The 25,954-nt window shown below is 41.2% G+C and overlaps 2 protein-coding genes across 2 annotated transcripts; both read right to left on the bottom strand.

Annotated features, from left to right (window-relative positions):
- Nucleotides 1-674: 674 nt before the first annotated feature.
- taf1 (TAF1 RNA polymerase II, TATA box binding protein (TBP)-associated factor) lies at nt 675-18,807 on the bottom strand. The gene is made up of 41 exons (XM_083890424.1): nt 18,587-18,807; nt 17,058-17,172; nt 16,790-16,913; nt 16,577-16,693; nt 16,339-16,461; nt 15,842-16,083; nt 15,520-15,735; nt 15,200-15,439; nt 14,891-15,119; nt 14,695-14,802; nt 14,432-14,599; nt 14,154-14,281; nt 13,804-13,911; nt 12,190-12,363; nt 11,911-12,084; nt 11,689-11,793; nt 11,378-11,578; nt 11,152-11,293; nt 10,361-10,491; nt 10,191-10,271; nt 9,936-10,085; nt 9,729-9,848; nt 9,015-9,190; nt 8,700-8,932; nt 8,377-8,584; nt 7,377-7,542; nt 7,029-7,240; nt 6,556-6,664; nt 6,379-6,477; nt 6,099-6,276; nt 5,463-5,530; nt 5,255-5,377; nt 5,074-5,166; nt 4,879-4,963; nt 4,718-4,785; nt 4,428-4,544; nt 4,086-4,193; nt 3,834-3,929; nt 2,796-3,027; nt 2,493-2,658; nt 675-1,212 (listed from the first exon to the last, which is right to left on the bottom strand). The coding sequence occupies exons 2-41, from the start codon at nt 17,169-17,171 to the stop codon at nt 990-992; spliced, it is 5,955 nt and encodes a 1,984-aa protein (XP_083746550.1). The 5' UTR covers nt 17,172; nt 18,587-18,807; the 3' UTR covers nt 675-989.
- A 1,021-nt stretch (nt 18,808-19,828) lies between these two features.
- Nucleotides 19,829-24,860, bottom strand: fam76b (family with sequence similarity 76 member B). Its single transcript, XM_083889859.1, has 10 exons — nt 24,544-24,860; nt 23,167-23,231; nt 22,986-23,040; nt 22,665-22,820; nt 22,384-22,574; nt 22,215-22,265; nt 21,484-21,561; nt 21,204-21,339; nt 21,002-21,103; nt 19,829-20,340 (listed from the first exon to the last, which is right to left on the bottom strand). Exons 1-10 carry the CDS (start codon nt 24,628-24,630, stop codon nt 20,251-20,253), a joined length of 1,011 nt encoding a protein of 336 aa, XP_083745985.1. The 5' UTR covers nt 24,631-24,860; the 3' UTR covers nt 19,829-20,250.
- Nucleotides 24,861-25,954: the final 1,094 nt, after the last annotated feature.

Raw genomic sequence — 25,954 nt, 5'->3', positions numbered from 1 at the left:
AGAATTTAAATCATATTTCTCATTCAAATGTAGATGCAGTCAAGTCTGTGTGTAGCTGACAACTGTGTAAAGTGTCCAGAGTCGTAAAATACTGCGTGGGGGGATTTTGTGTTACCAAGACACTTAGTAGTCGTCTGTGCAAAACCTTAAATAATGTGTACCATTGTAAAAAAAAATTCTCAAGTGTCAAGTGTCATTTGCTCTCGGGTTGCTGCAACAGGAAGTGTGCAGTTTGCTGAATAGATGACTTCTGTGTAAAAGGAAGCGGGTTTGCTGCGAGGAAATAGGTGCTGTTTACGCTCTTATGGCGTATAGAAGAAGTAGCAGAAACCACACCAATGCGTTCAATAATCAATCAATAACAATCTCCTGGAACGTATTGCGAATAATAAAAGTACCAGAAAAGCACGTTTTTAAGCGTTTTGTCAGCTGAACTAGACAAATTTGCAGAACACAAATTATGTTTTAATCTTCACAATATGAGCTCAAATGACCAGGAAGCATCACAGGTAATAAAGAGCATAATGAGGAACATGTCTTGTTATTTGTGTTAGATTTGGTGGTTTTCAAAAACAGCTGTTTGTTCATTGTCAGAATGTTTATTTTATTCTACTATTTTGACACTGGGTAGAAAACATTAGTCGCTAAACCTTTTTTGAGCAAAGGATACGACGTTAAAATAGTACAAGAACAAAACATTTCAATGTCATAATGCATCGCACGCTGCAATATATTCACCTGACACATTCAAGGCCAATTAAAGGTTAGAATGTGCTGAGCTTCACCGTACACAGGGACGCTATAAACATAATCCATATTTACAAAAATAACAGAAATGTACATTTTCACCTGAGAAATCTCAGTGAAGTGATTTTAAAGGTCCGGTGTGTAACATTTGGTGTAGGTTATTGACAGGCGTCACCAATTCTTGCACACTGGATCTGTAAAACAATATTTCCTTAACACTGTGTAATTAAAAAACAGTTTATCTAGTTGTCAGAGTCCATGTCACTGTCTCCCCCAATAGATCTGAACTCTTCGCTCTCCTCATCTTCACTGAGTTGGACCTGGGACAGCACAGCTGGGCCTCTCCTACGGGCCTCATCCTCTTCATCTTCCTCCTCCTCGTCGCTAATGCCGTATTCTTCTCCGTTGCCCATGCTCAAAGGTTGCATCTGACTGCGGCTCTCCGTCTCTTCGTAGCTGCCATAACTGACACAGAGGAGAAGAGCTGTTAAAGATCCCCATCAGCACCACTGAGTATCAACAATCCTCTAAAGTTTGAGAGCATAATGAATTATTGTGGCCCATCTATCCATCTTCTACTGCTTTATCCTCCACATCGGGTTGGTGCAAATCTCAGCAGACATGGGGCGAAAGTCGGGGTACACTCTGGACAGGTCGCCAGTCCGCCACAGGACCGCATAGAGACACAACGACCACACTTACACTCACACCTACGGTTAATTTAGAGTGTCAAATTTGCCCCAGATCTGCATGTTTTTGGACTGTGGGAGGAAACCTGAGAACCCGTTCACTTTTAGGTGGAGCAGTGTCAGACTCAATCTGACCTGGGTGGTTGGTGCATGTGTCACAGTTCCCTCCCCCTGCTAATACTTGGAAATAATAGAAAAAGCCAGTACACAGAAGAATAAGACAAGAGTGATAATACATGGCTAATTCAGGTCGATCCATTTTTGGACTGACAGAGAGACCTATTTTATTTTCTGTCAGATTAAAGAGTTTATCTTTTTTTTTAAGTTTAATGGTAGAAAGAATCACAATGACACTCAACATGCTAACAACAAGCTACATGCTAAACCGGAGACCGGCTCACAAGAACGGAGGCAGCGAGAGTAGTGGACATGGACACACTTGTCTGTCCATGGAAATGTACTGACCTTTATTCAAGTTAGTAAGGAAGCCTCATTACATATCACTCCTTTAAAAAAGTATTATTACTTGGTAGCAAAAGTAATGTTTACTTTTCTCATGACACCACTGTGTTACCCATTAGTCAAAAAGTGATGTTTCTTTTGGAACTGAATCCATTTTATTGAAATGAAAAAATTATAAAAAAAAATCAGTCTCTCCAAACTTTTACTGCATTTTCCTTGAGGTAACAACAGGTTGCAATAATAATAATAAAAAAATTCTACAGCACACACCCACCTGCAGCTGCAGTTCTCTCCCTCTCTGTTGCTGTCAGTATAAATAAAGGCTGAATAACTATCCTTCCGTCGCGCGTGACAGTGTATCATTACTGTCCCGAGGGGCAAGACTTTGTTCGCATGAGAGTAACCTGTTCAGTGATCGATCACAATAATCAATCGTTATTATACATAGACCAGGTGTATGTCAGTCCTCAGCAGCAACTTTCTACTGGTCTTTACGCATCACGTACACTGAATTTCACTGCAACAATAAAGTATTGTTGTCACAAACACCTGCTACTAGTGCTGGGTATCGTTTTACTCTACAATCGGTTGTACCTGACGTTGCTGTCTTCCAAGTGAGGACCACCGTCCCCGTCGTACGACATCATGCTCTCGTCCTGCTCCATACCCATCCGGGCCGTTTCCTGAGCACGCCGTGGAGGTGGAGGCCGCACGTCCATCTCCCTGTCAGAGTCACTGCCACTCTCTGACAGATGAATGGCTGAAAGGGGACACACACAACCCATCAAGACAAATTATAAGCTTTACTGCAAAACCTGAATTAAATAATAATTCACTGATTGTTGTTGTTTTGCTGCTGCCAAACCGCAGGCTGAGTGCAATGTATGGTGAACCTACCGGAGAAAGGGTTATCGCCCTCCTCTTCACTGGCGTCATCCTCGCCGTCGGACATGAGCAGGTCCTGGTAGAGCACGCTGGCTTGGGCCGGGCGGTTAGACCTCCCGTCATCTCCTTCATCTTCGTCCTCCTCCTCTTCGTCGTCGTGGTCGTGCAGCCGTCTACGGGGTGGCGGCAGCAGCATGTCCTCTTCGTCATCTTCGTCCTCCAGATCGCCCTCTGCGTCTTCTGCCTACAGATACAGGTCAGACAAAGTGGAGGTGAATAAAACAGCCATAAGCAAGCTAGTTATGCAGATAGAATAATGATTATTAAGATCAGATTTGTTATTATGATAAAAAAGACATTGTTTGCATTGATGAATGATCTTGAAGCCTCTCCTCCAACCTCAACATGCTATGGACCCCGCAAAAGTGATTTTTTTACCTACTCAGAGCTCAACATGCTGTAAGCTCTGCATTAATTTCACTAGCTTCCATGCACCCTAGTTCTCAAGTTGATTTTGACGTCGTTTGTTTTCTTGGAGCGGAGAAGTGCCCGCTGACAAATTTATATCTGAATGCAATCTAAAGCCTATCATAGAGATTTGTAGGGTGGCCCTGAGGTGCAAAACGAAAAACACAAACGCAAAACAAAAAACACAATCGCAAATCACGAAACAAACGCAAATCACAAAACAAAAAACACAAACACAAATCAAAAAACACAATAGCACAAAACAAAAACATTAACTAAGTTTGTGTTTTGTGATTTGCGTTTTGTTTTGCGTTTAGGTTTTGCATTAGTGTTTTTTGATTTGCGTTTGTGTTTTTGGTTTGGGATTTGCGATTGTGTTTTTGTTTTGCATTTGTGTTTTTTGATTTGCGTTTGTGTTTTTTGTTTTTTTGCGTTTTGCACCTCAGGGCCACCTTAGATTTAGCTTCTTACCCATCTCCTAAAGACTGTGGTGAATTGTAATTTGATAATACCCAGTGACTGTCAAACCCCTTGTTGGTAAGCCTATAAACACCAAACAACTTTTTAATACATCTGTCTTACAGGAGCCGGAGTCTTGGGTTTGCCATCATCTTCCTCCTCAAAGCCTTCAATGTCCACATCAGATTCTTCCTCTCCAGGTCTTCTCATGTGACGCCCCTGAGAAAAATGATCGCAAAGGTCTGAGAAAACACTTGCAGCACACAAAACATAAAAAAGAATGCTTCTGCAACATGTATAAACAAAACAAGTAAACACGCTAGGTGAGGAGAGGTGGCATGTGACTGTACGCCTCACTCCTGTCTCTCTCCATACCTGCCCGCCTCTCTTCTCTGAAGCAACCACTAGAGGTCCCTCAGAGAAAAGGCTGCTGGGTTCTCTGGGCAGACTCGCTGACGCCCCGCTGTCAAACAGATCAGCAGGCTGGCCAACACCACACAGAGCAGCACAGACAGAAGGAAGGACAGAACAAGACATTGGGAGTGAAGGAGAAAAAACAGGTTGGGATAAAGAAGATAAGACTATAGTGAAGAAAACAGGAAATATTTAAGTAGAAAGGAGAGAAAATATACAAGGGACAGGAACAGTACTACAAGGGATGGGTGAGGAAACTACAGTGCGTACATGAGGCCTTAAGTGTATTGGCTGCTTCCCTACCTGTGGTGTGTACGGCCCCGGGGTCATCGGGTCCAGACTCTCAAAGTCTGCAGCATCCAGAGCTGCTTCTTTAGCAGTCGAAATGTCCTTCTCCAACTGGGTCAAGTGTTCATCATACTGGAAACACGAGAGGCCGTTAATGCAGCGATGAAGAGTGTGTCATTTGTACACAGACTAAATTTATGAGAACATTTTCTTATTTCATCGTGTCCCTGTTCTCAGTCAGTTAAAACCCAATGTTATTTATGTCACAGTGATGACTCTTCCTGAAGAATTGGACAGTGCCGTACCTCCGCCAAAGTCTGCTTACATACGTTGACGATCTCCAACGCAGTCTTGGTGTACGGACTGTCTGGGCCTGCGAAAGACAGAAAAAGTAATTTATGTTTTGACTTTTGACCAAACTAACGATACGTTTTATGTTAGCAACAGTGTGATGCTACGGACTTACCGTTATACTTAATGCTGTTGGCATGGACGAGCGCAACGTCTGAAAGGAAGGTTTCACGGTTCTGGTATTTGTGCTTGGAAATGTACTGTTCAAAGACAAATGGACACACTTCTGTTAATGTCTTTGTATTGCTGATGTTAAAACTATGAAATAAATACATTTCGCTTTAAGGTGGATGACTTGTTTGAGGCTCACCTTACGTAGGGACTCCAGATCCATGGGGTTTATGATCACCTTATAATAATCAGGCACAAACTTTTTGTTGACAGGATGGTGGAACGGCCATGACTATAGAGAGCGGAGGGATTGAGGATGAGCTCCGAGATCGTCTAATCTGATATTTAATATATAACATTTTGGAAAAAAGGAGACTCACATCGAGAACCACCATCATTTTCTGCGTCACAATGTTGTCCAGGATGAACGAGAAAGCCACTTGATCGTCATCATCCAGCAGGGGATTGATGGCTTTCTCCAGCCTCACCAGCCTGTCCTCCTTCTGGAGAAACAAATGAATTATATTTCACAGTCGATGGAAACTAATAAAGGGACAGGAATATGTGAAATATTCACTCAAAACACACCTCTTTTAGCTTATTATCACACAGGTCCAGCATGGACTGTGCTACCTGTGTTATTGGATGCTTTGCTCCTGGTCAAACAAACAAACAAAAAGTCATGTTAAGACACGTATGTCACATCAAATATGAAGGACATTTTTCAAACCTCTATCAGTCAGTGTGAGCGTTCACATAAGTAATGGAATTTAACTGAACAATATCGGTTGATTCGATTAAGTTTTTCTCAGGACGGGAAAATATCTAAGCAATCAGAATCAGTAGTTATTCTTACAAAATAAAATACACACACTGGATGTTTTTTCCTTCTCATTTTTGGAGTTATTCCTACAAAATAAAATACATATTTGTGTTATATTGCATTTTTGTAGTTATTCCAACAAAATAAAATTCAAATTTTTGCATTATATTCCATTTTTAGTATTATTCCAACAAAATAAAATACACATTTCTAAGTTGTCTTTCATTTTTTTTCGTAGTTATTCCCACAAAATAGAATAGACATTTGTGTTCTATTCCATTTTAGTAGTTATTTCTACAAAATAAAATTCACATTTTTGTGTTACAATTCATCCACTTAATCCATCATTGATGTGCAAAGGCCTCAAGATGTTGTTAAACAAATTTTCTTTCAAACTTTACCATTGTAGGTGGCGCTGTTTTTGACAATAACCTCCACAGCTTCTCGAAACTCCTCTCTCGATGGGTACATGCGTTTGCGTACATTCTCCCTCAGCGTCTGCAGGTCCATGGGCCGAGTGATGATCTTATAGTAGTCTTTCACAACCTTGGCATTTACTGGTGTGTGGAATGGGTACGTCTACATAGAAGAAGGGAAATGAGTTAAGACAGAACAGCAGTAAGAGAAGTTTATGGGAACAGTGATATTATTATGATGGCGTGTGTTTCTGACAGATCTTACGTTGGGGTGATCACGCATGTCATTGATGATGCTCTCCAGCACTGAGGACAAGGTCACCATTGGGTCAGTGCGTCTACGATGGATGGCCTTATGTGGTTTCTGTGTAAAGAAACAGAGTCAGCTAAAGGCACCGAGTTCAATAAGTGTTAAAACAAGATGCACAATATCGGTGCTTACGTTAAGATAGTCGCAATGCACAGCGTTGCCAACACGCCGCTTCTTCTTTGGTGGGAGCTGCTGTTTGGGGAACTTGAGCACTAAGGATTTCCTGCGCACCTCATCAGCACTGTATGAGAAAAACATTATTATAACTTGTTTTTCCCCCTTAAGACACAGCATTTGAGGGATTATTGCTCTTTGGGTCCACCTTAAAAAAAAAGAAACTTAAGGTTTCTCTTAATGTTTTACGGACAAAGTGGACCTCCACGAGACAACAAATCCAGGAATTTCGTGTCTTGTGACGTCCCAATGAGTGCAGAAGTCAACATTGCATGTTTTATCTCCTGTATTTAGACTAGGACCACAAAGACATGAGTGAGTAATCTTTCTAACACTAGGCACCTCCAGGGTCCCAGATTTAAATGATTAAAAAGTTGATTTCGCATTATATGTCCCCTTTAAATGTTTGGAGAACAGAAATAATCCATTACCTCTCAATAAGCTGTTTGCCCAGCACGATCTTGGTGCCCTCCACTTTGATCAACTCCTCATTGTCATTGTGGATAACGGTTTTTTCCAGCTCTTCCTCCTGCTCCTCTGTCATGGCAACAGGGTTAGAAGGCGGAGCATTGGTCTGATAGTACAGCGGGCAAAACTTGTTGGTCCTCATGTGTCCTATGGCTCCACAAGCTCCGCACTTTAGCTAGGGAAAAGAGGCAAACATTAAGGAACAAGACAACTGATAGATTGTCTATGCTTTATCAGATGGGTACTAGAAAACTGGCGAAGAGGAGCTAAGAAAGAGGAATAAAGTAATGAATCGGTAAGCTTACTTTTACCTTGAGGTCTGGTCTCTCCTTGGCCTTCTTGGCCTTCTTCTCTGGGGGTCCCTTGATCTTATCCTTCTCTTGGTTCCTCTTCAGTCTCCTCAACTGCTCTTGAATTCGTCTTCTTTCCTTCCTCATTTCTTCTCTGTGCTGTTCATCAAAGAGCGCAAACTTTCGTCTGCAAACAGAGACAAACATGACTCAATTCAAAATTCACAGGACCTTTTGTGGTGATACAACAAGTAGGTGACACTGCGAAGAAATAACACTTAATCTCCATTGGAGATGAGTTTTCTTAGATTTTTTCCCCATTCGTTTTGGTCACTTTCTCCAACATTCACGCAGCCAATTTCTACAATTATTTTCAAATTGAAATGAACTAGAGCAGTCCCTGTACTTACATCCTGTGAGCTTGGTGTCTGTTAGGCGGACTGTTTGATATGCGATCAACAGACAGACACATGTTTCTAGCATTTAAAATGATGGAAAAACATGCTGCCCCCCTAGAAACTGATTCCAGACTTACAAATGTGATTGAGAACTTAAAACTGCAGAGGGCAACATCGCACCTCTTAGTGTACAACCTGCCAGAACGACTGTCCTCTAATAATTTCTAGGAGGCTGCTGGAACGCCAGCCTCGTCTGCCTTTGAACTGTACGTGGGTTGCTGTGGCAACCGTGGTACATAATTTCAATCTGCCTTTGATCCAATTAACTGAAACCTCATGGCCGCTTCAGCTTCATTAGCTGACCAGAGCATTTCAACTTTCTGCAAGAGATGCCTTTGTAGATACTTCACAATTCATGCTCTGGCTCTTGGTCTCTCCTCCTCCTCTCTATTTTCACGATCCTTTATACATAAAAATGTGTGAATAATTAAGACATTCTTGTTCAAAATAAAGGCTACAGCATACAGGAAAAACAGCTATACTCTCTAGAAGAGCAACCCAATGACTCTGGTCATATGTATGACAACAAGAAAAGACAGACGAGAGAAAGATTAAAGATTTACATGAATTCGTCATCCTTGGTGGTCCTGATCCTGGTGTAGGCATCAATGACTGAAGCTTTTCGTACTGTCTCACAGCGGACATATTCTTTGCCATCCTCGTCCCTGAATGTGCGGTAGATTTTGAGTCTCCTTCCTGTAGCCGAGGAGTTTAGGCTGGTCACAGAGGACGTGTCGTCATCCTTGTGCGAGCTGGTGGACAAGGAACTGGCTGTAGAGGAGAGGGAGAAATTTTTTTTTTTTAATGAGAGACGCTGCATTTTTCTTTTTACTTAACACAGCTAAGATGTCTTCAGTGTGTCATGAGAAGTTAATTTGATCAGTACACAAGCCTTTGCGCCGCTCCTTGCGTCCCTTGTGGTCACGGTCACTCTCCTCGCCCATTAGCATTCGCTGCAGTTCTTTCCTCTCTTGCTCCTCCCGCTCACGTGAAAGCTGGGAGCTGGTCTTTTTGTTCTGCAGCATGTTCTCAATGTTCTTCCCCATCTCCTCGAAGTCACTGTCCTCTGCCGAGCTGCTGTCTGTGTCGGTGGAGAGAACCTCTGTCGATTCAAGAACTCTGTGGAGGAGAAGCAACGGGGAAAATGACTCCTCCTGTGCACAAACAGATGCTTTAAATCACAGATGACCCGAAGTCTCACTTGTTCTGCAGGTCAAAGATCCTCTGGCACTCTTCCTTGTAGCGTTCCTGGTGTTCGGCAACAGAAAAACGGGATCCTCGGGCAAATTTGCTCATGGGTCCCTCGCCTGAACGGGCCTGCTCCGTGGACATGGTCCTTACTACGTCAATCACCTCCCAGCGAGAAAGTTTCTTGATCTAACACAAACATAAACACAATTAATGTTGGCGGTTTGAAAGACTAGCTGAAAGCCATACCATAACTGCCACCATGAACTAATGTTGAGGGCAGATAAAAGGCAAAGCACTCATCAAAGACATGTAGATTCTTCTCTTCTGCGGACTACACTGAGAGGTGTAACGCTGTCCTTCACAGTTCAGCTCAAAGATCTAGGCAGTTGTTGTTCTACGAATAATCCCCTCATCTTTTACAACAAATAAACAATTTATAGTTTGATCTGATTAAGAATTTCAAACTGTGGAGAGCAGCGTTACACATCTTAGAGTGTGAAAAGACTGAAAAGTATCAGAAAAACTCACTTGATTAACTTTTAAAACTTTATTTTAAATATTTCATATTAAACACACATCAGCTTTTTCAGGACAATTCACATTTTTTTCTGCTGTTTACACTTCAAAATGAGTAATAGTTAGCATTTTCGTACCATTTTTTTGACAGCAGATCAAAGGCAGGCAGGTGTTATTATCTATGTACTATCATTTAATATCATCTTACCTCTTCCTCTGGAACACCAAACTTGCGCAGAAGCTGTTTGGCGTTCTTGAGTGAAAGTCTCCTCAGGTCTGCATCCGTTCCCGTCACTGTTTTCTTGGCAGGTTGTGGCTCTTTGTCGTCCTGATAATACACAGGATCAATGTTTTTAGCCTCTGTACATACAGTATATAAATCAGTGTGGCAGAGTTTTGTTTTAGCTCATCAAACCTTTTGTTGAGTCGGCTTGTTGGGCACTTTGACATAGGAGAAGCCCTCTCCACAGCCTGTGGGATCGGCCACACCTGTAACCTCCAATAGACATTTCCCCTTCATGGCAGAAATGAAGGCTCTTGTTGTGTTCCACGGAGCTGTTCGCACCTAGGATTTGTGGAGGAAAGGATCAAAGGGGTGGAAGTTTGAAAGGCTTCTCGTTACACGTCTGGAACATTTGAAATCATTATTAGGAAGAACTTAGATCACAACCTCATCGTCGATCTTCATTTGAAAGTCCTCTTCGTTCTCCTCCTCTGGAGCAAAGAATGATTTCTCACCATATCCAGCATCCTAACAGGAGCAAAAGTGTGTGAATCCATGGACAAATTCTGACTTATGTTATCCATTTATTGAAATTAGTTTCAGAAAAACGCCGTTACCTTGAGTCTCTGCTCTGCGACCAGCATGCTGTAGTAAGCACAACACTGCTCTGGAGACACCACTGCTCTGATCTCTTCTTCTGTAGGCAATCTGAAGTCAGGCTTCAGCACCCACCAGTTGGAGTCCATCCCTGGCATAGGTACACAGCAAGTTCATCAACCCTCATGACTGAATAAGCTACATAATACAAGATTGTACATGATAACTAGAGAAAACATCAGTTTCTCAGTGACCAGTGTCTAGAAACTGAATAAATCCTGGCCAATCCACAGCCAAAACATAACCTCCTTGGAAGAGCTAAATAATATATAATATATATATATATATACATATATATATATATATATATATATATATATATATATATATATATAGTACCCATTCATATCTATATTAATGTACATGTTAAAGGTCAATGGTGCCAAATGAGTGTCTTAAATACATTTAGTAATATAATTGTGCATTGAGTTTAAACTAATTGTCTTTCTAGACTTGATGTTCTGTTGACATTATGACCAATAGCTGAGAAAACCACAGACAAAAGAACCCGGTTCTAAACAGTATTATGCTCTTCCAGACATTGCAACCTTTTGTCTTGATCATACAATGATATGAATACAATAAGAACAAAGAAACCCTTGTAGAAACCCTTGCTCGATTTGATTTATTTATCCTTTTAAAATGTATTCCCGTCTGTCAATTCAAGCCACACACACCGTTTGGGAGAAGGATGATGACAATGGTCATGATCAGGTGACTACTATGGATTTCATGAATGAGCAGAGTCTACCTGTACGTTTGAAGTCAGCACAGAGTTTCAGTCGTTTCCTGATGCTGCTCTCAGAGTGCGAGGGAAAAGCTTTCTTTATATCCTCCATGCGGATTCTCCGGGGCCGATCCTTGCTCTTCCAGAACAAGCGGTAAATGAACACCTGCAGAACCCAAACAAGAAAAATTCAGCAATCAAAGCAATGGCAGCTTAGGTTTCTGGGACCACTTAATGCAGTGAAACAAACCTGAAGGAAGTCTCTGATGTGTGTATTGGCTCGTTTGGAGTTGGGCCCAGGAACCTCATACAAGGGGCACTCCTGACCGACCACAAGCATGTCCACAAGCTCTCTGATGAAGTAGCCATGTCGTGTCCGCAGAATCAAAAAATCCGTCTCTGGCATTTTATGAAGGTAGATTGGAGCACGGAATAGATTGTTTTCAAATGCCTAAAACATATATATGTTAAAAACAAAAAACATTACATTTTCCATGATACCGGGACAGTAATGTTTCAAACAAACGTTCATACTGAATCTTAGGCTGTGACCATGCTGACCTGAAGCAGCTGACCAGGATGCAAAGAACCAAGGAACGGAGATGTGTGACAGTACACAGTCTCTCCGTATTTACAGTCAGGTGCTCCAGGATCCTTTCCAGGCTTCTGCAATGCAAAAACGCAATGATGTAGTTTAACAACATGTAATAAGTCTGTCCAGATTAAGTTTAATGACATGATATGAAGCTAACACCAGAATTGGGACTCAAAGCCTGGACTCACCCTTTTGTAGTAGTTTTTGATCTTGGATGCCATGCCTACTTGCATTATGAGAGGGGGGTACTCTTCACTGTACTCTGCCAAGACCAGATCTCCATCTTTGCCTGTCAAGTCCTGTGAAGTCCTCATGAAAAACATGTCTCCTCCTCCTGAAGCCTGCCGTTCCTGCTCTCTCATCTTTAAAAGAACACGTTAACACATGCAGCAGTCAGTAAAAACAAAACAAAAAACTGGGTATTCATCATGTTAAAATGCATTTTAAAAAGTGCTTGTTTCTTCCACCTTGGCCTTTTTCTTTATCTGTTTGAGCAGTGGCTGGGCAGGATGTGGACCCGGCTGAGCCAAAGCTCCAAATGAGTACTTCTTCAGAGTATTTCGATGGAACTGGCGTAGCTTCATGGGGCCCATGTGTGTGGGGAAGAAGGGCTGCCTTAGCTCAAGCGATGGGATGGAGTGCTGTGAAAAACACAAAAGTTAATAAAATAACATAAGTGAGCAAGGTGCAATGACTGTCCTGGCATTTCTTAAATGCAAACTCCAAGAATGTATAGTTTCATAACATGCCTTTGTGATTTTTTTTCCCCAACCATGTGCCATTTTTGGCTGCACCAACATAAGTTATAAACTTCAAGTGATAGTGGAATACACAAGTGTCTCCGTGTATGACCCTGCGCCTTAAATAGATTCTCAGGTGTACTCAGGTGTAGAGGACTATCTGCACTGCTTTACTTTGTGTATCTGCTCTGTAAAATCCATTTACGCTCTTTAACCCATTGACGTCGGGAAAGCATTGCCGCATTTCTACCGTTAGAGCCGGGAGTGAGGCTGCGTCAAATTTTTGGGGGGTATATACAATGTCGCGATTCCTCGATTGTAATTTCTTCGCGCAAACATGGAGGACTTTGACAACGGAGAGATTTCTGATGGCAGTGATTTTGAGGAGTTTCTCAGCTTCGATGACATCATTGCTGATGACTTTGAATGCGCTGAACCAATCGACCGGGATTTATGGTTAAGACATAATTATGTTTGAAGATGACGATGAGTTTGAAGGTTTTGAAAGTGACGGAAGGCGGAGAATAACCACCGCAATCTACAGAGTGTTTTCAACCGCACACCAGGGGTGAAAGTGGATTTACCAGCAGATGCCACAGCGCTGTAAGCATCATCACCGTCACATGTGAAGCAGACTGTTACAGTCATTACATGCTGTTCTTGTTCAGTCCATCAGGACTAAATCAAGGCACTGACACTAGTTGATATTACTTTTATTTTCTTACTGTTTTTTAATTGAAAAGTTATTCACTTTACTTTTAAATTTTTTTGTATCTAAATAAACTAAACTGAGAAATCAGTCATTTAGTAGGCATTGCACCTCAAGTTTTAGAGGCATTTTTTCCAGGCGTTTAAGGCCTTAATGGGTTAATGGTTATGTTATAGATTAGATTAGATTAAGAACCCTTTAAGTCCCGCAAGGGGAAATTCAATTCTGCAGTGAGTTAGTGAACACACAGCACACAGTGAGGTGGAGAACATGCTAACCCAGCGCAGTGAGCTGCCATGCCAGTGAGCGGCGCTCGGGAGCAGTGAGGGGGTTAAGTGCCTTGCTCAACAGCACTTCAGCTGCGGACTGGTCAGGTTGAACCGGCTACCTTCCGGTCTCGAGCTCGAAGCCCTAACCACTAGGCCACAGCTGCCCCAAAAAAGCTTGACGGTTACAGCCGCAGCAGTCTATTACACAGTACTTTATTTATTAAAATGTAACTGTGTTACGTGCCTTTTTTCTGTAATTTATTGCTATTGTCTCAACAGTTTTAATAACAATACGATGCATCATGTGCCTTTCACAACCACCTGCCAGTGCAGTAATGCACCAAGTTCATTTTCACCATTTACCTGAATGATGTTTCCACCAAAGGTTCCCCTCAGGCCCTGCTGTTTGGGATAGTAGAACTCGTCATTGGAGAGGTTCCAAGGGTCCTTCACTTCAGGCTGGGACATGTTCTGAGTTGAAAGGAGGTAAATGTAATTTTTGCAACTATCATTTCATAGGTATGGTTCACAATTGATGGATAAATAATATTTTTGCAATCACAGCAAGTGCTCCAAAAATATCCCTTCACCCCATCTGCTTCCCACCTTGATCCTCATTATTAGTTTTAAATGTCAGCAGCACCAGCACAGCCTTTAATCTGCCATTTCTGATCATTAAAAATGTTTTTTCAAGCACTGATCAGGCAGCATACCTGCTGGGGCTCATCTTTTATCACCCCAGTCTTTCCCAGCAGGATGCGGCTCTTTTTCAGTGCTGGTTCCTTCTTATTTTCTTTTGATGGGGAGTGGGATGTCATTTCCTCCTTTTCATCTGGAATCTCTGCAAGAAGACAAGAAACACGAAAAAACTAAGACAAGGGTAAATCGCTGGGTACCAGTTGATGGTAAGACAGTGAAAGATGCCAATTTTGAATACAGCAGAGCAGAATTGACTGCGTAACATAATGAAATTCTTTTTTTTTTAATCTACCGAGAATAATATTCTCATCATTAGGATCCAGTGTAAGAACAGGTGGTGAGAGCATGCGATTCATCTCCTGGTCATCCCAGATAATGTGGTCTTCCCAGCGTCCATACACTAACTCTTCATTGTCGATGGGAAAAATGGAGAACCAGGGACAGTCTTCTTCCAGCGAGGCTGCTGAGAACAAACACAGACAAAACACAATAGATGGAACAAGTTAGTTTCAGATTAACCTATGAATTTTTAATGTGACCTAAAAATAAAATCACCTTGATGGTCATGGCTGATTTTGTCCCGCTTGGAGCCAGATATCGAGGAAACTTTTGGTAAGGGAGGAGGGGTAGGTGGCACTAACTGTGAGTTACTTCTCGTCAGACCTATAGAAGATCGGGAAATTTAATTTTCAACAGTTATCTCTGTACATGAATAACTTTATCATTCTGTATTTCTTCCCTGGCATCTTACCCTGCTGAGCATTGTAAGCATTGGCATTGCGTGTCATACTCGAAGGGAGCCATCCAGCCAGACTGGCTCGCTGAGTCTTGGTGCCCTTGTGTTTTACATCCTCCCCATTCCAGATAATATCATCCTCCCATTGCAGTTGAGTGACCATCAGGAAGAGCTCATTTTCAAGATCTGTTCTGTCTTTATCTCCATCAATATCATCACCATCCACATTGTCATCATCTGGGGTCTGAAAAAACAGATTTATTAAACACCATATAGCAGTATAATTTCAGTGTTATGGTTGCAGATGTCCATTTGTGTGTGTACCTCTTGAGCAGTCTCTGTGATTTCTTTAGGTGTGTCCTGGTCAAGAGGCTCACTGACCAGATCTTTCAGCTTAAACCCATAGTTAAAATTGCTTCCATCCTCTGGGATGCCCAGCATGTCATACCAGAGCTGCGCAGGACCGTATCGCCATTCTGCTACTTTAGGCCGAGACTCTATCTCCTTATCCCCATCACCAGAAGTCTGTGAGAACTTAGATTCTACTGGAGCCATCATGGTTATCTGGATAACACAGAGAAGCATTTAAAGACAATGATGTAGTGCCTACTGTCACCTGTCACCTGTAACACAAAATGACTTACCTCATCGTCAGAGAGACACTGCTCTGGAGGTGGAGGGGGTCCATATTCATAAATCCAACCAGACTTCTTATCCTGGCTTTGCTCTGTAGGCTCTCCTTCTGGAGGAGGAGTCCCAGGCTGATGGTCCCGGTGTTTCCGCTTCTTCTTCCTGCGGGCACTCCTCCACACGGATGGCATGCTTTTCCCAGGACCAAACAGTCGTAAGAACCTAAGCACCTAAGGACAATAGATAAGCCGATTAGTAGCAAGTCAACTCTGGGGCAATTACATTTAATTGTGCACTGTCCCTGTAAAAACAAAACAATAAAATAAGATGCTTTACCTTTCCAGGCCTAAATTCTGGGAAGAGCTCTGTGACACCAGGCAGTGCTTTAGCTGCATCCTTCTGCATGATGCCAGCAAGAGGGAGGGTGAGCCTGTCTGGAGATCCTCCGTCACCGGACCCCTGACAGGGACGATCAGTTTCTGACTCGGAGTCTGAGGAGCTGCTGAAGTCAACCTTATCAGCCGTAGATGATGGTGCAATAATGGAAGGCAGGATGATGCCATCGCCCTCCTCGCCAACTACAAGGAACCACACAGTGATACATCATAGAAGCAGTTGAGACAATCAAACTTAGTCATTAGTATTTGAGATTTTAGGCACATTCATCTAACCTAAATTGAATTAATATATTAGTGTAAGTTTAGTTAGTGAACTCATTTGTCAGAGGCAGATATCAACCCTCTTTACAGGCTCAAGAGTTGTAAACATCTGTGGAGGAGGGTAAGCCAAACAAAACGTATCACCAGACTGACCATATGTGAACATGTCCTTACCAGAAGTGGTCTGAGAGGATGGTTCTTCTTTCTTAATGGGTGTTGGGAGAGTTGGTGGTGGAGGAGGAGGCATGAGCTTCGAATCAATGTCCTCACAGTCTGCATCATAGTCGTCCTCATCATCTAAAATAAAAGGGCAACAAAAGGTTTCCATGAACATAAACAAAACAAGTAAATAAAGTGAAAATAAATTGTAGTTTTTATAAAATCTGTAATATTTCAGATGTGTATGTTTCACCTGTTTTCCTGCTGGGCTGCAAAGTCCCCATGGCCTGATGGTACTTTTTCGTCTCATCCTCAGCAACTTCACTGATGTCAGAATAATCAACTGCATCTTCTGTGCTTTTCACCCAACCTGGATGGGAAAACAGTAAATATCAAACATGTTACTCCATCCTCTTTCCTTGACATATAAATGAAATGTTTCTTCATATGCATTATTTAACCCCACCTTCTGCATCCACACAAGAAGAGTCTCTGTTTCCCGCTTGATCATCGTCTTCATTAGCTGTGATCTCAGTGATGAGTGAGCTCAGACCCAAAGAGCCCAAACCAGCGAGATGTTTCTTGGACTCCTGGAATAAGGACAAAAGATCCAAAGTATACAGAATCATTCCATGACCAGGTTTGATAATTGAATTGTTTGACGGTCTTCAAAACGAAACCACATAAAAGTGACTTGCAAATGAGGCAGTAGAATTTTTTTTTTTAAAACATACATTGTCCAAAACACTATCATCCTCGAGCTGTCCATCTTCATTGATGTTTCCAAAGAGAAATCCTGTGATAGAGAAAGGACGATCTTGATCCTCATCGCTGTCGGAGTCCGACATCCTAAAAGGTCAAGAGACACATTTAGCTCATTTGCTACTCTTTACTGACTTGCAACCGAAGTGAGACATTGCTGTGATGTTTGAATGATTGTGCATCATAAACCCACACTGATATTCAGCACATTTCACACTTCAACTTGTTTTGTATTGGCCTGGCTATGAAACTTTGGCGGGAAAAGGAACAGCTCATGGAATAAAGCCACCATTTCACTCGTCAAACATGGTACTGGTTCTACAATAATTGGTTTTTACTGCTGTTGTGAAACAACATACAGCAGATCCAGAAAAATTCAAAAAAACCTCTCTAGGAGTCATTTCATCTTTCAGTAAGACAACAAAACAAAACATTCAGACCAGTGAATGTGGACGGGACACTTTATAATATTACATGTCAATATAAACCATTTACTATCTCACAACACATTAGTAACATCAATAACATTAATTGTTCAGTTTCCTCCGTATCTGGATTAATCCATAATTTATAAGTTTTTAAGGACTTTTAAAGTTAACTCTTTAAGCTTGGGGATGAAACCAAAAGAAGGTAGATAGAAGATATGAGGCTCTGTCTGTTTTTGTCCACAAACAAATACATATTCAAGTAATATTTTGCACTGATAAAAATTATATTATAAATTATTTAGGATAATCTTGCCATGACTTTTCCACTTCATCCCACTTCCATACCTCATTTGGAGGATCATCAGCATCTGCTGAGATATATGGGTCTTTGAATTCAGTCACTGAATGCAGTCTTTTCCATTCTGTACTAAATTTAATGTGTTCAATTAAATTTCTTACCTGAAACCTGGTACTGAAATGCCCTCTTTGGTATGGAAAAAGTGCTCAAAGTCAACTTAAGACTTACTACTTTTAATATAGTATAGTAGACTTTTTTGACTTTGATGTAATAAAGCAGAGAGAGACTAAAAAACAAACAAAATCTTTGCCAAATCGAAATACATAGTCTGAGTTGTATACAAGACAAGATTAGATAAACTCTATTGTTTAAAAGAAAATGTGCTTTGGATACATACAGTATCTAATATTAAAATAAAAATAGCATTCGTACATTACTTCTTTACATTACATTGCTTTGAGGGTTTTGCTTTTCAGAGCTTTGATGGACACACATAAGAATGAATAATGCGAGTAAAACACGTGTTTTTAACAATGCAGTTTATCGTTCACTGTGAAATAAACGAATGATTCGATCTCTTTGCTCTCGATTGTAAAGCGATAAGACAGTTATCACTGTACGTCCATTGCTAGTTTTAACCTAAATATTTGACCACCACAATAACATCAACAGTAGCTCGCGCCGCCTGGATTTCGCTTAAGTTTTGCTAGGTCTTTGTTGCGTTGCTAGGCTAAAAACAATCATCAGAAAATGAACAGAAACAACATGTACTTACCTGACGCAACTTTTCTCCTGCTTTAATGCGTTTCAGGCTTTATCCAGCTTTATCCAGGTTAGTGTATCTCGTGAAAGCTAACTGTGTGTAGCCGGCTAACCAGCTCAGGCTGGGGGAAGAAAGCTAGATGTTGGCTACATTATCGTATGTTTAATGTGTATATATGTTTCCACTGGAGCCACCGTCTGTGCTGCGCGAGTAAAAAGTAATATTACATGGGGAAAAAACACTCAATTGTATTTACATAAGCGGAACACACTGAGCTTTGCCAATGATGTTTATTTGTCTCAAAATGGAACAGTCCGCAGATTATGGACTAGTCCAATAAGTCAGCTCGGGAAGTATAACGAGTGACCCGGAAGAACATGGTGATGCGTTAAGGCACTCCCTGTAAATTTGGCGACGTCCTCAGTGTGATCGGGGATGGTACTGCAGGTGGACGACAGGCAGTCATAAAAAAAAACCCAAAAAGGAAAGGTTTGTAATTTTCAAATTAAGCTTCTAATAACCATAAAACATGTAGTTGTAACAACTTCACAAACATTTCAAAAAGGCAGTTTTTATGGAATGAAGGAATGGTCAGTGATAAAAATGAAACATACAATAACAGTTTAGCCAGTTTTAATAGTTTTAAAACACTTGGTTTGGAAAAAAGTACAAAAGTGATCCTGGATGCCACAGTATGAAACCAGTCCAATAATGCAAGGTGAAAGGTGTGTTCCTTTAAAAAGCATTTTCTACAGACATGTTAATTTCAACTGGCCTTACCATACACATACTATACTCACTAAAACAGATACAAGCAATAGTTTAAATACAATGGCTGACCCCAGTGATACATTTTACAAGTGATTCTTTAAAAAAAAACTAATCAAAAGAGGAGAAAAAAATAAGTTTGACCACAATGCCATCTGGTATCTGGCAGTAAAATCATGCAGTATTACAATCGTTCCACTAAAGAGAAACAACAAAGCACTAAAGCTGTCACGTGGTGAGTAAGAGGGCAGCCAAGAGGTGTCTCTTCGTCAGACAGTCTTTCAAAGTGTTCATTGGTTTTTGTGAAAACTTACTGAGAGAGATCTTGTGTTGTTGAGCAGCAGCTCAGTGGTCACTGGTTACATTTTTTTTCCTTGTTTGCATAAATTATAAAGTTGTACAGGGGTCTCTATGAAGGAGAACCCGTCTTCCACAAATCGCATCCATTTAGAAAAATATAACTAATTGCTATTGAAGAAAACCCCAAAATGTAGGATAGTCTCTTAGTATGTTGTGAGGAAATAAAAAAAGCTAGAAATACACTTGAATAAATAAATTGCATGATATCCTTTAAAAATTAAGTGGACACACTGAGTTGACAGAATGTGATCCACTTATGCACACCATGGTGTTTGTTTTGGCCCGGCAGTGTTTAAAAATGAGCTCCATCCTCCTCTCCATCTTATGTCACATCCTACGATCCAGGAGAAAAGTCACCATAAGATTTCTAAAATATGTTGACATTTAGAGAAAAGTTTTTTTGTGATTCAGCAATTGATTTCCATGTGCAACATGGTCTCTGGCTTTACCGATTAAGCTGATGGCAATGAGGAAACACAGGACGGAGACTTTCACAGTGTTACAACAATGAAGCCGCTCCGTGTTGTTACCCGCTGGTAAACCTACTGTTAGGGTAACAGTAGTGAACTTCCTGACCGGTCAAACTTTTTTCCTTTAGACAGTGCAGCCACTTGTTTCATCAACTCCCTGTTCTTGGACTGTGGAAAAAAAGATCAACTCTGTTAGAAATGGGAGTGATCGTTGTCATTTTCATACCCAAGTGAACAAACATCTAGTTTAAAAAACAGATCGCAGAAAAGGATCGTACTCATCAATCAGTCACCTTCTGATTCATACTTATAGAACAACCATTTGTTTGAACTAGGGATGGGAATTTCACACATTTTTAGAGTCGATTGTCGAGGTCAGCAGCAGCAGTAATGGGTGGTGGAAATTATTCTACACTGTACTACTTCGTTTTAGGCTCAAAAACATGGCATTTTTTTGTCAAGGTGTGCACGTGTCGATTGTCGGTCGATTTGTCTACAAAAAAGTCCCATCCCTAGTTTGAACACCGTAAGTTTGACAGGAAAAGAAGCAAATAATGGATCCATCACATCCAGGACTCAATCTGATAAGTCAAATCTTATGTTGAAGTTATGCATTGGTGAGGAAGTGTGGGATATTCTCATCAGGATGGAGCGATATATGGCAATATTTATCTTATCAATGCAACACCTTATCTGAGCCTTTATGTACGACTCCAAAACAAAATCCTGTGTGCCAGTCAGAGACTTATTTAAACCATATGTAAATGCATGACTTGCAATGGCAATGAATATACGGTGTATGTGTGTGTGTATGTGTGCAGTTTCCTACCTGCTGCTGCTCCATAGACTCTTTGTGTGATTTCTCCATTTGGTTCATCTTTACTCTCATGTTGGTTTCCTGATACTGAAAGTCTGCTTTGATCTCTGTGAGCTAGAGCAAAGATTAAGAATGAATACCTCAAGCTCATCCAAGCAACCGACAGTGATGCAGTGATGAATCAATGGTGCTGAAAGTCATGTGAAGGACATACCTTTCGGTCTTTCTCCAGGATAGTCTGATCCCTTTGCTGTAGAAGTCGCTTGAGTGACATCACTTCCTCTTTCAGCTGGCTGATGAGAATGAAGTTGTCCGTTCCACCAGAATCCATCGACTGGGTGATGGAACTACTGATAGGAGAAAGGAAAGAGCACAAGCTTAATGCTGAGGGACTTTAAGTATACAGGAACAAAATATATGTTGGAGGATTATGCAAACCTACAACAATGTAGGTTCAGTTATTTAATCAATTTGTAAACAATCATTAGTCACACCTGTCCCCATTCGATGGCTTCATCTCCAGTTTTGGTTTCTTCTTTGGAGTCTCCTTCTGGATTGAAGACGATTTATGGCTGCACAGAAAATCAGACAGCAATGTGGACCAGTTTCACACTGGACATCTGTGCGATCAGATCTGTCGTTGCTGTTGTGCAGCTCCTACTATGTTTTACACAGAGTGCTGCCTTTGAAAATCCACTATTACTACTTTACTACAACTAGTCTATCATATAAATATTCCAAATACTCCTCCGTGCTCAACTAAGACACAGCAGTATGAAGGTACAGAACAGATGGTGCTGCACATATTTCACAATAAAACCTTGTTGAAAAAGATAGAAGAGAATGGAATCTGGGACTTGAAAGAGCTTTTACTTTGAAATGTTGTGTTCGTGACATATGCAACAGACGCGTACTGTGAAGCCTTTCTTCACAGTCAATTTTTGCTGTGAGATAAGCTCAAAAATATACAGCGAAAATGATCTTCCTTCACAGTTTTAAGATACTCATGCAGCATGCAGGAATTGTGTTGCTAACTTGTGGCTCATGTGACCAGTGTGAACAGCGTGATTAGTTAACATGTGTGCCAAAATGAAAAGGGAGACGCACTGCAGCCATAACGCACATTTCCAGTGTGAAAACAACCCAACAGTCTGGCCTGAAAAACCCAAAAGAACAACAATTTCTCAGGTATATTGTGCAAAGGAAATTAAACGGTCAGTTTTACCTCTGCTTCCACAGTCCCTGCTCCTGCTCAGGGCTCAAGCTCCCACTTAGTCTGTGAAAGATAGTTAAGCTTAGCAAATAACAGCATAACAAACATAAAAATAAATTCTACAATGAGCAGTCTACAGACAAATTGGCAGGTAGGGGCAGCAACACAGCAAAGGACATACTTGTGGTGTGAACCACTGTGTCTGTGTGGGTGGTGGTGATGATGGTGATGATGGTGAGGTCTGGAGTGGTGGTCTTTCTCATTCAGGGATGAGGAGTTGGAAGAGCCAAAGCCCTTCCTCTGCTCCTTGGTCTTCTGCAGGACACGGCGGTAAGACAGAGTGCAGAGCCAGCACAGCAGCTTCCCATCCACCTGTAATATAGGTAAAAGAGAGGAGTTAATGAGATGCATTGTTGCTCAATCGCTGTATGATCAGAGAGTGCAGGTGTGACTGGTTTATACCTTTCTCCTGCCTTCCTCCTTGCGGTCAAAGGCGCACTGCTGTTTGCACTGCTCACAGGTCTGTGGAGGTCCATATTTCTTCTCTGAGTTGGTACAACGCTGGCACTTTGTCCCGATAAACGCTGCAATGATGTTACAGTACTGGCAGGGTTTGGGCTGGATACAGAGAAATAAACAAAGATGAAAGTCAGAAGTTTATTTCACATGACTTAGATTAAATATAGACTAGAGTGCAACTGGATTTGGTGAATGCACTAGGAGTAAAAAGTGCCTTGGGATAGATAGAGAGAGAAAACAAAACAGGAGAAACTTGTTACTTACAGTTCCAAACTGTTTGACATTCTGGGCGCATTTCTTGCAGATTGTATTGGTTTTGCTGTAAAGAAAAAAAACAGGGGCTTACATTGAACATAAATCACATAATAACTATACAATTAAATGGAATTCACAATTAGAGGCAGAAATTATAGTACAAATTCATCACGAGACACAAAGGTCTTACCTTTCCTGCTGAAATTCAGATCTGCAGTACGTGCACTTCACAATCGGGTGTGCGATGCGACACTCCTAGGATAAAAAAGGAAAAAAAATATTTGAAAAAGTTGTGTTGCAATTTGGGTGTAAACTAAAAAAAAGTGAAACGGATTTGGTTTAGTCAGCTATGTGGACATACGTGTATTTGATTGGGCATCCAATCTTTTGTTTGTTTTCAAATAATAACAAGTGATACACATAATTCCTTAACTTAAATAGACAATAATTGAACAACCCTTATGATCTCGTCTGTCCAATTTGTATTTTGTGTGTGCACTGCAATGTACTTATAAATTAAACGGCATATGTCAAATTAATTTCTAGTTGGATAAAAACAAGTTTTAGAGATATAAGTAAATACATCTAAATGGGTAATAAATGCTCAATTAATTTAATACTAATACACTAATACCAGTTACAAAATATATTGGCCTGCTCAAGCAAAAGGTCAGTTAATGTATATTGATACATGGCCAGGGTTATCTTTATTTCTTGATCTTCACTGTACTGTTCTATTGTATACACCAGGGTATGAGATAAGAGTGGAGCTGATGAATTTTGAGTACTCAGAAAATGACGCAAATAACAAAATAATAATAATGATACAAATTAAATAATAATAATAATTGGAGTCCCGTTATCGCTTGCGCAATCTTAATCTAATTTCATTATATCAGTTTCTGAAGTATATGTGAGGAAGAGGATGATGATGAGGGAAAAAAATCTTATTGGGAATAAACATGCTTCCTGTGAAAAGTCTGTAACTGACTTTGCTGTTATTCTAATGTAACTTTATAAGCACAATATTTTCTCAGGTGGTATAAAACGTTTAAGAAGCACTTATATAGGGTTTTGCCTTGAGACCCAACACAAAACTGTCCTGGCTGTTTTAACTCAGATTTTCCTTTGTCCACAAAAGGCGTAATTCAATCACAACATTTTCTGCCAACCTTGTCCAACCCCATAATAAGAGGTTCAGAACAACAGGTTTCCTCGACTGTGCTACTTGTGAAGGTCTAGAAAAGCAACAAGTTAACAATCGATGACAGCCTTTCGCCTATAATAACACGTCAAATGTCTCGCAGATGAATGTCTCAGTGTTGCCCACATGTGGTATATGAATGTGCTGTTGCTGTGTAATTACCAGCGTGTTGAATTGGAGCGAACACAGTTTCTGAGAGTGTACTAAAGTGTGCAGGTTTGGAACATAAATACTGTTGCGTAACCTGAGCCGGACTAACTTGATGCTTGTCTTACCACCTACACACCCAGGCGGCCAAAACAAAATAACACCACACTTGTACACACTTTGAGCTCGTTGTTGTTTGTGTGTGTTTTTTTTCACCTTGCAGAGCTGCTGGCCCTGCGACAGCTCCTCGAAAGGATACCGCTGGTTACACTTCGTACAGGCGTACAGAGCCGATGTTGCCATTCTTGTCGCCCAACTAATGTCAACGAGCTCGAATAAGCGTTGATGGGAGTCCCGCTGCAAAACTGAACGTATCCTGTTTCTTCTAGCCGCGTCTTACTAATGGAGACCGTAGAGCACACGGAGTGTTGGCATCCAGTGTTAGCTAACGCTAGCAGCGCAAAAATAGCAGTTAGCTGGAGGGAGCAGGCGAAGAACAATAAACTCGCCAAATATGTCCGAGCTATCACCGGTTATACGTTATCCGACCACACTGGCTCGGTGTCGGCCGTCGATTCTGTAACCACATGAGCAGATACACGAGCACGAATGTTGCGGTGTTGTACTGCAGTCCAAGTGTCCTAGCAGAGAAGATGTATTTCCCTGTTTTCCGTGTATCTTTTTGTATTAACGCCGTCGTCGTCATGTAACCGGAAGTGGCCGACGTCTTCGCGAGAAGAAAAGAATACTCTCGCGACAAAACATCCGTTCGCGGGATTCACAGTTTGAAATGTTCCGAGCCAATCATCTGCCGACATTCATCGAGTCCGCCGTCGAGTCTCGTCCAATTTAGCCCCATTAGGTCCGTCTTCTACGGCTTTATCCTCCACATGAGGGTCGCTGGTGCCAATCCCAGCGGATATAGGGCGAAAGGCGGGGCAGGTATGCACTCTTCCTTTTGCAGCAAGTAGACCCGGGTCAGAACAATGGCCTTTCCGTATGGAGTTTGAATGCTCTCCTCGTGGATTTCCTCCCACAGTCCAAAAACATGCATATTGGGGAATTGGGCAATTGAACATACTATACATATCTAACCCTGGATCATTTTTCGTTAAATGAAATAAACCACTTTAACCACAAATTTTCCTCAAACAACATGAGACCTGTGTTTCCCAAAGGGATCCATATTTTACAGAAGACAAAATGAAACATAAATTACAGATATACAACATTTCAAACTAATACATCTTCAGTAAATGGCTCCAGTGAATGCATATCTCTCGACTCCTTCGTGGGTCCAGACCCAGGTTCTGGGAATAAGGATATTAGACTACAATTTCAAAGTTAGGAATATATTATCACTGGACTAACAAAAGTACATGAATTTATCAGAGGGCTGATCGTTGTCCTTTTCCATTGAAATCAGCAGATGGAGCCCAAGATTTTTTGGTTTGGAAGGTTTGTGGACAAAACAAGATATTTTAACACCCGTCCTGAGCGAGGCGATTGCATCCAGATTACACCACATTGTACAGGTCTGAACGCTCCTAGTCTGTCCTGCATGCAACGAGATCAAGACAAACATATGGCCACATTGAGCTGCATGAACACAAACCATGAAGACCTC

This window comes from Microchirus variegatus (genome assembly GCF_963457635.1).
Source record: "Microchirus variegatus genome assembly, chromosome: 5".
NCBI lineage: Eukaryota > Metazoa > Chordata > Actinopteri > Pleuronectiformes > Soleidae > Microchirus > Microchirus variegatus.
The sequence above is the reverse complement of the archived record's forward strand: the minus strand, read 5'-3'. Positions and strand labels throughout refer to the sequence as shown.

Excerpts from the sequence above, each read along its gene's own strand:
- taf1 (XM_083890424.1), bottom strand. The coding sequence starts at position 17,171 with ATGTCGGACTCCGACAGCGATGAGGATCAAGATCGTCCTTTCTCTATC. Across the intron at positions 9,849-9,935 it reads ACAAGCCGACTCAACAAAAG|GACGACAAAGAGCCACAACC; the intron begins GTTTGATGAGCT and ends GTGTATTATCAG. Across the intron at positions 6,665-7,028 it reads GGCAAACAGCTTATTGAGAG|TGCTGATGAGGTGCGCAGGA; the intron begins GTAATGGATTAT and ends TTTCTCATACAG.
- fam76b (XM_083889859.1), bottom strand. The coding sequence starts at position 24,630 with ATGGCAACATCGGCTCTGTACGCCTGTACGAAGTGTAACCAGCGGTAT. Across the intron at positions 21,104-21,203 it reads TCCTGGAGAAAGACCGAAAG|CTCACAGAGATCAAAGCAGA; the intron begins GTATGTCCTTCA and ends TCTTTGCTCTAG. Across the intron at positions 20,341-21,001 it reads AGTCTATGGAGCAGCAGCAG|TCCAAGAACAGGGAGTTGAT; the intron begins GTAGGAAACTGC and ends TTTTTTCCACAG.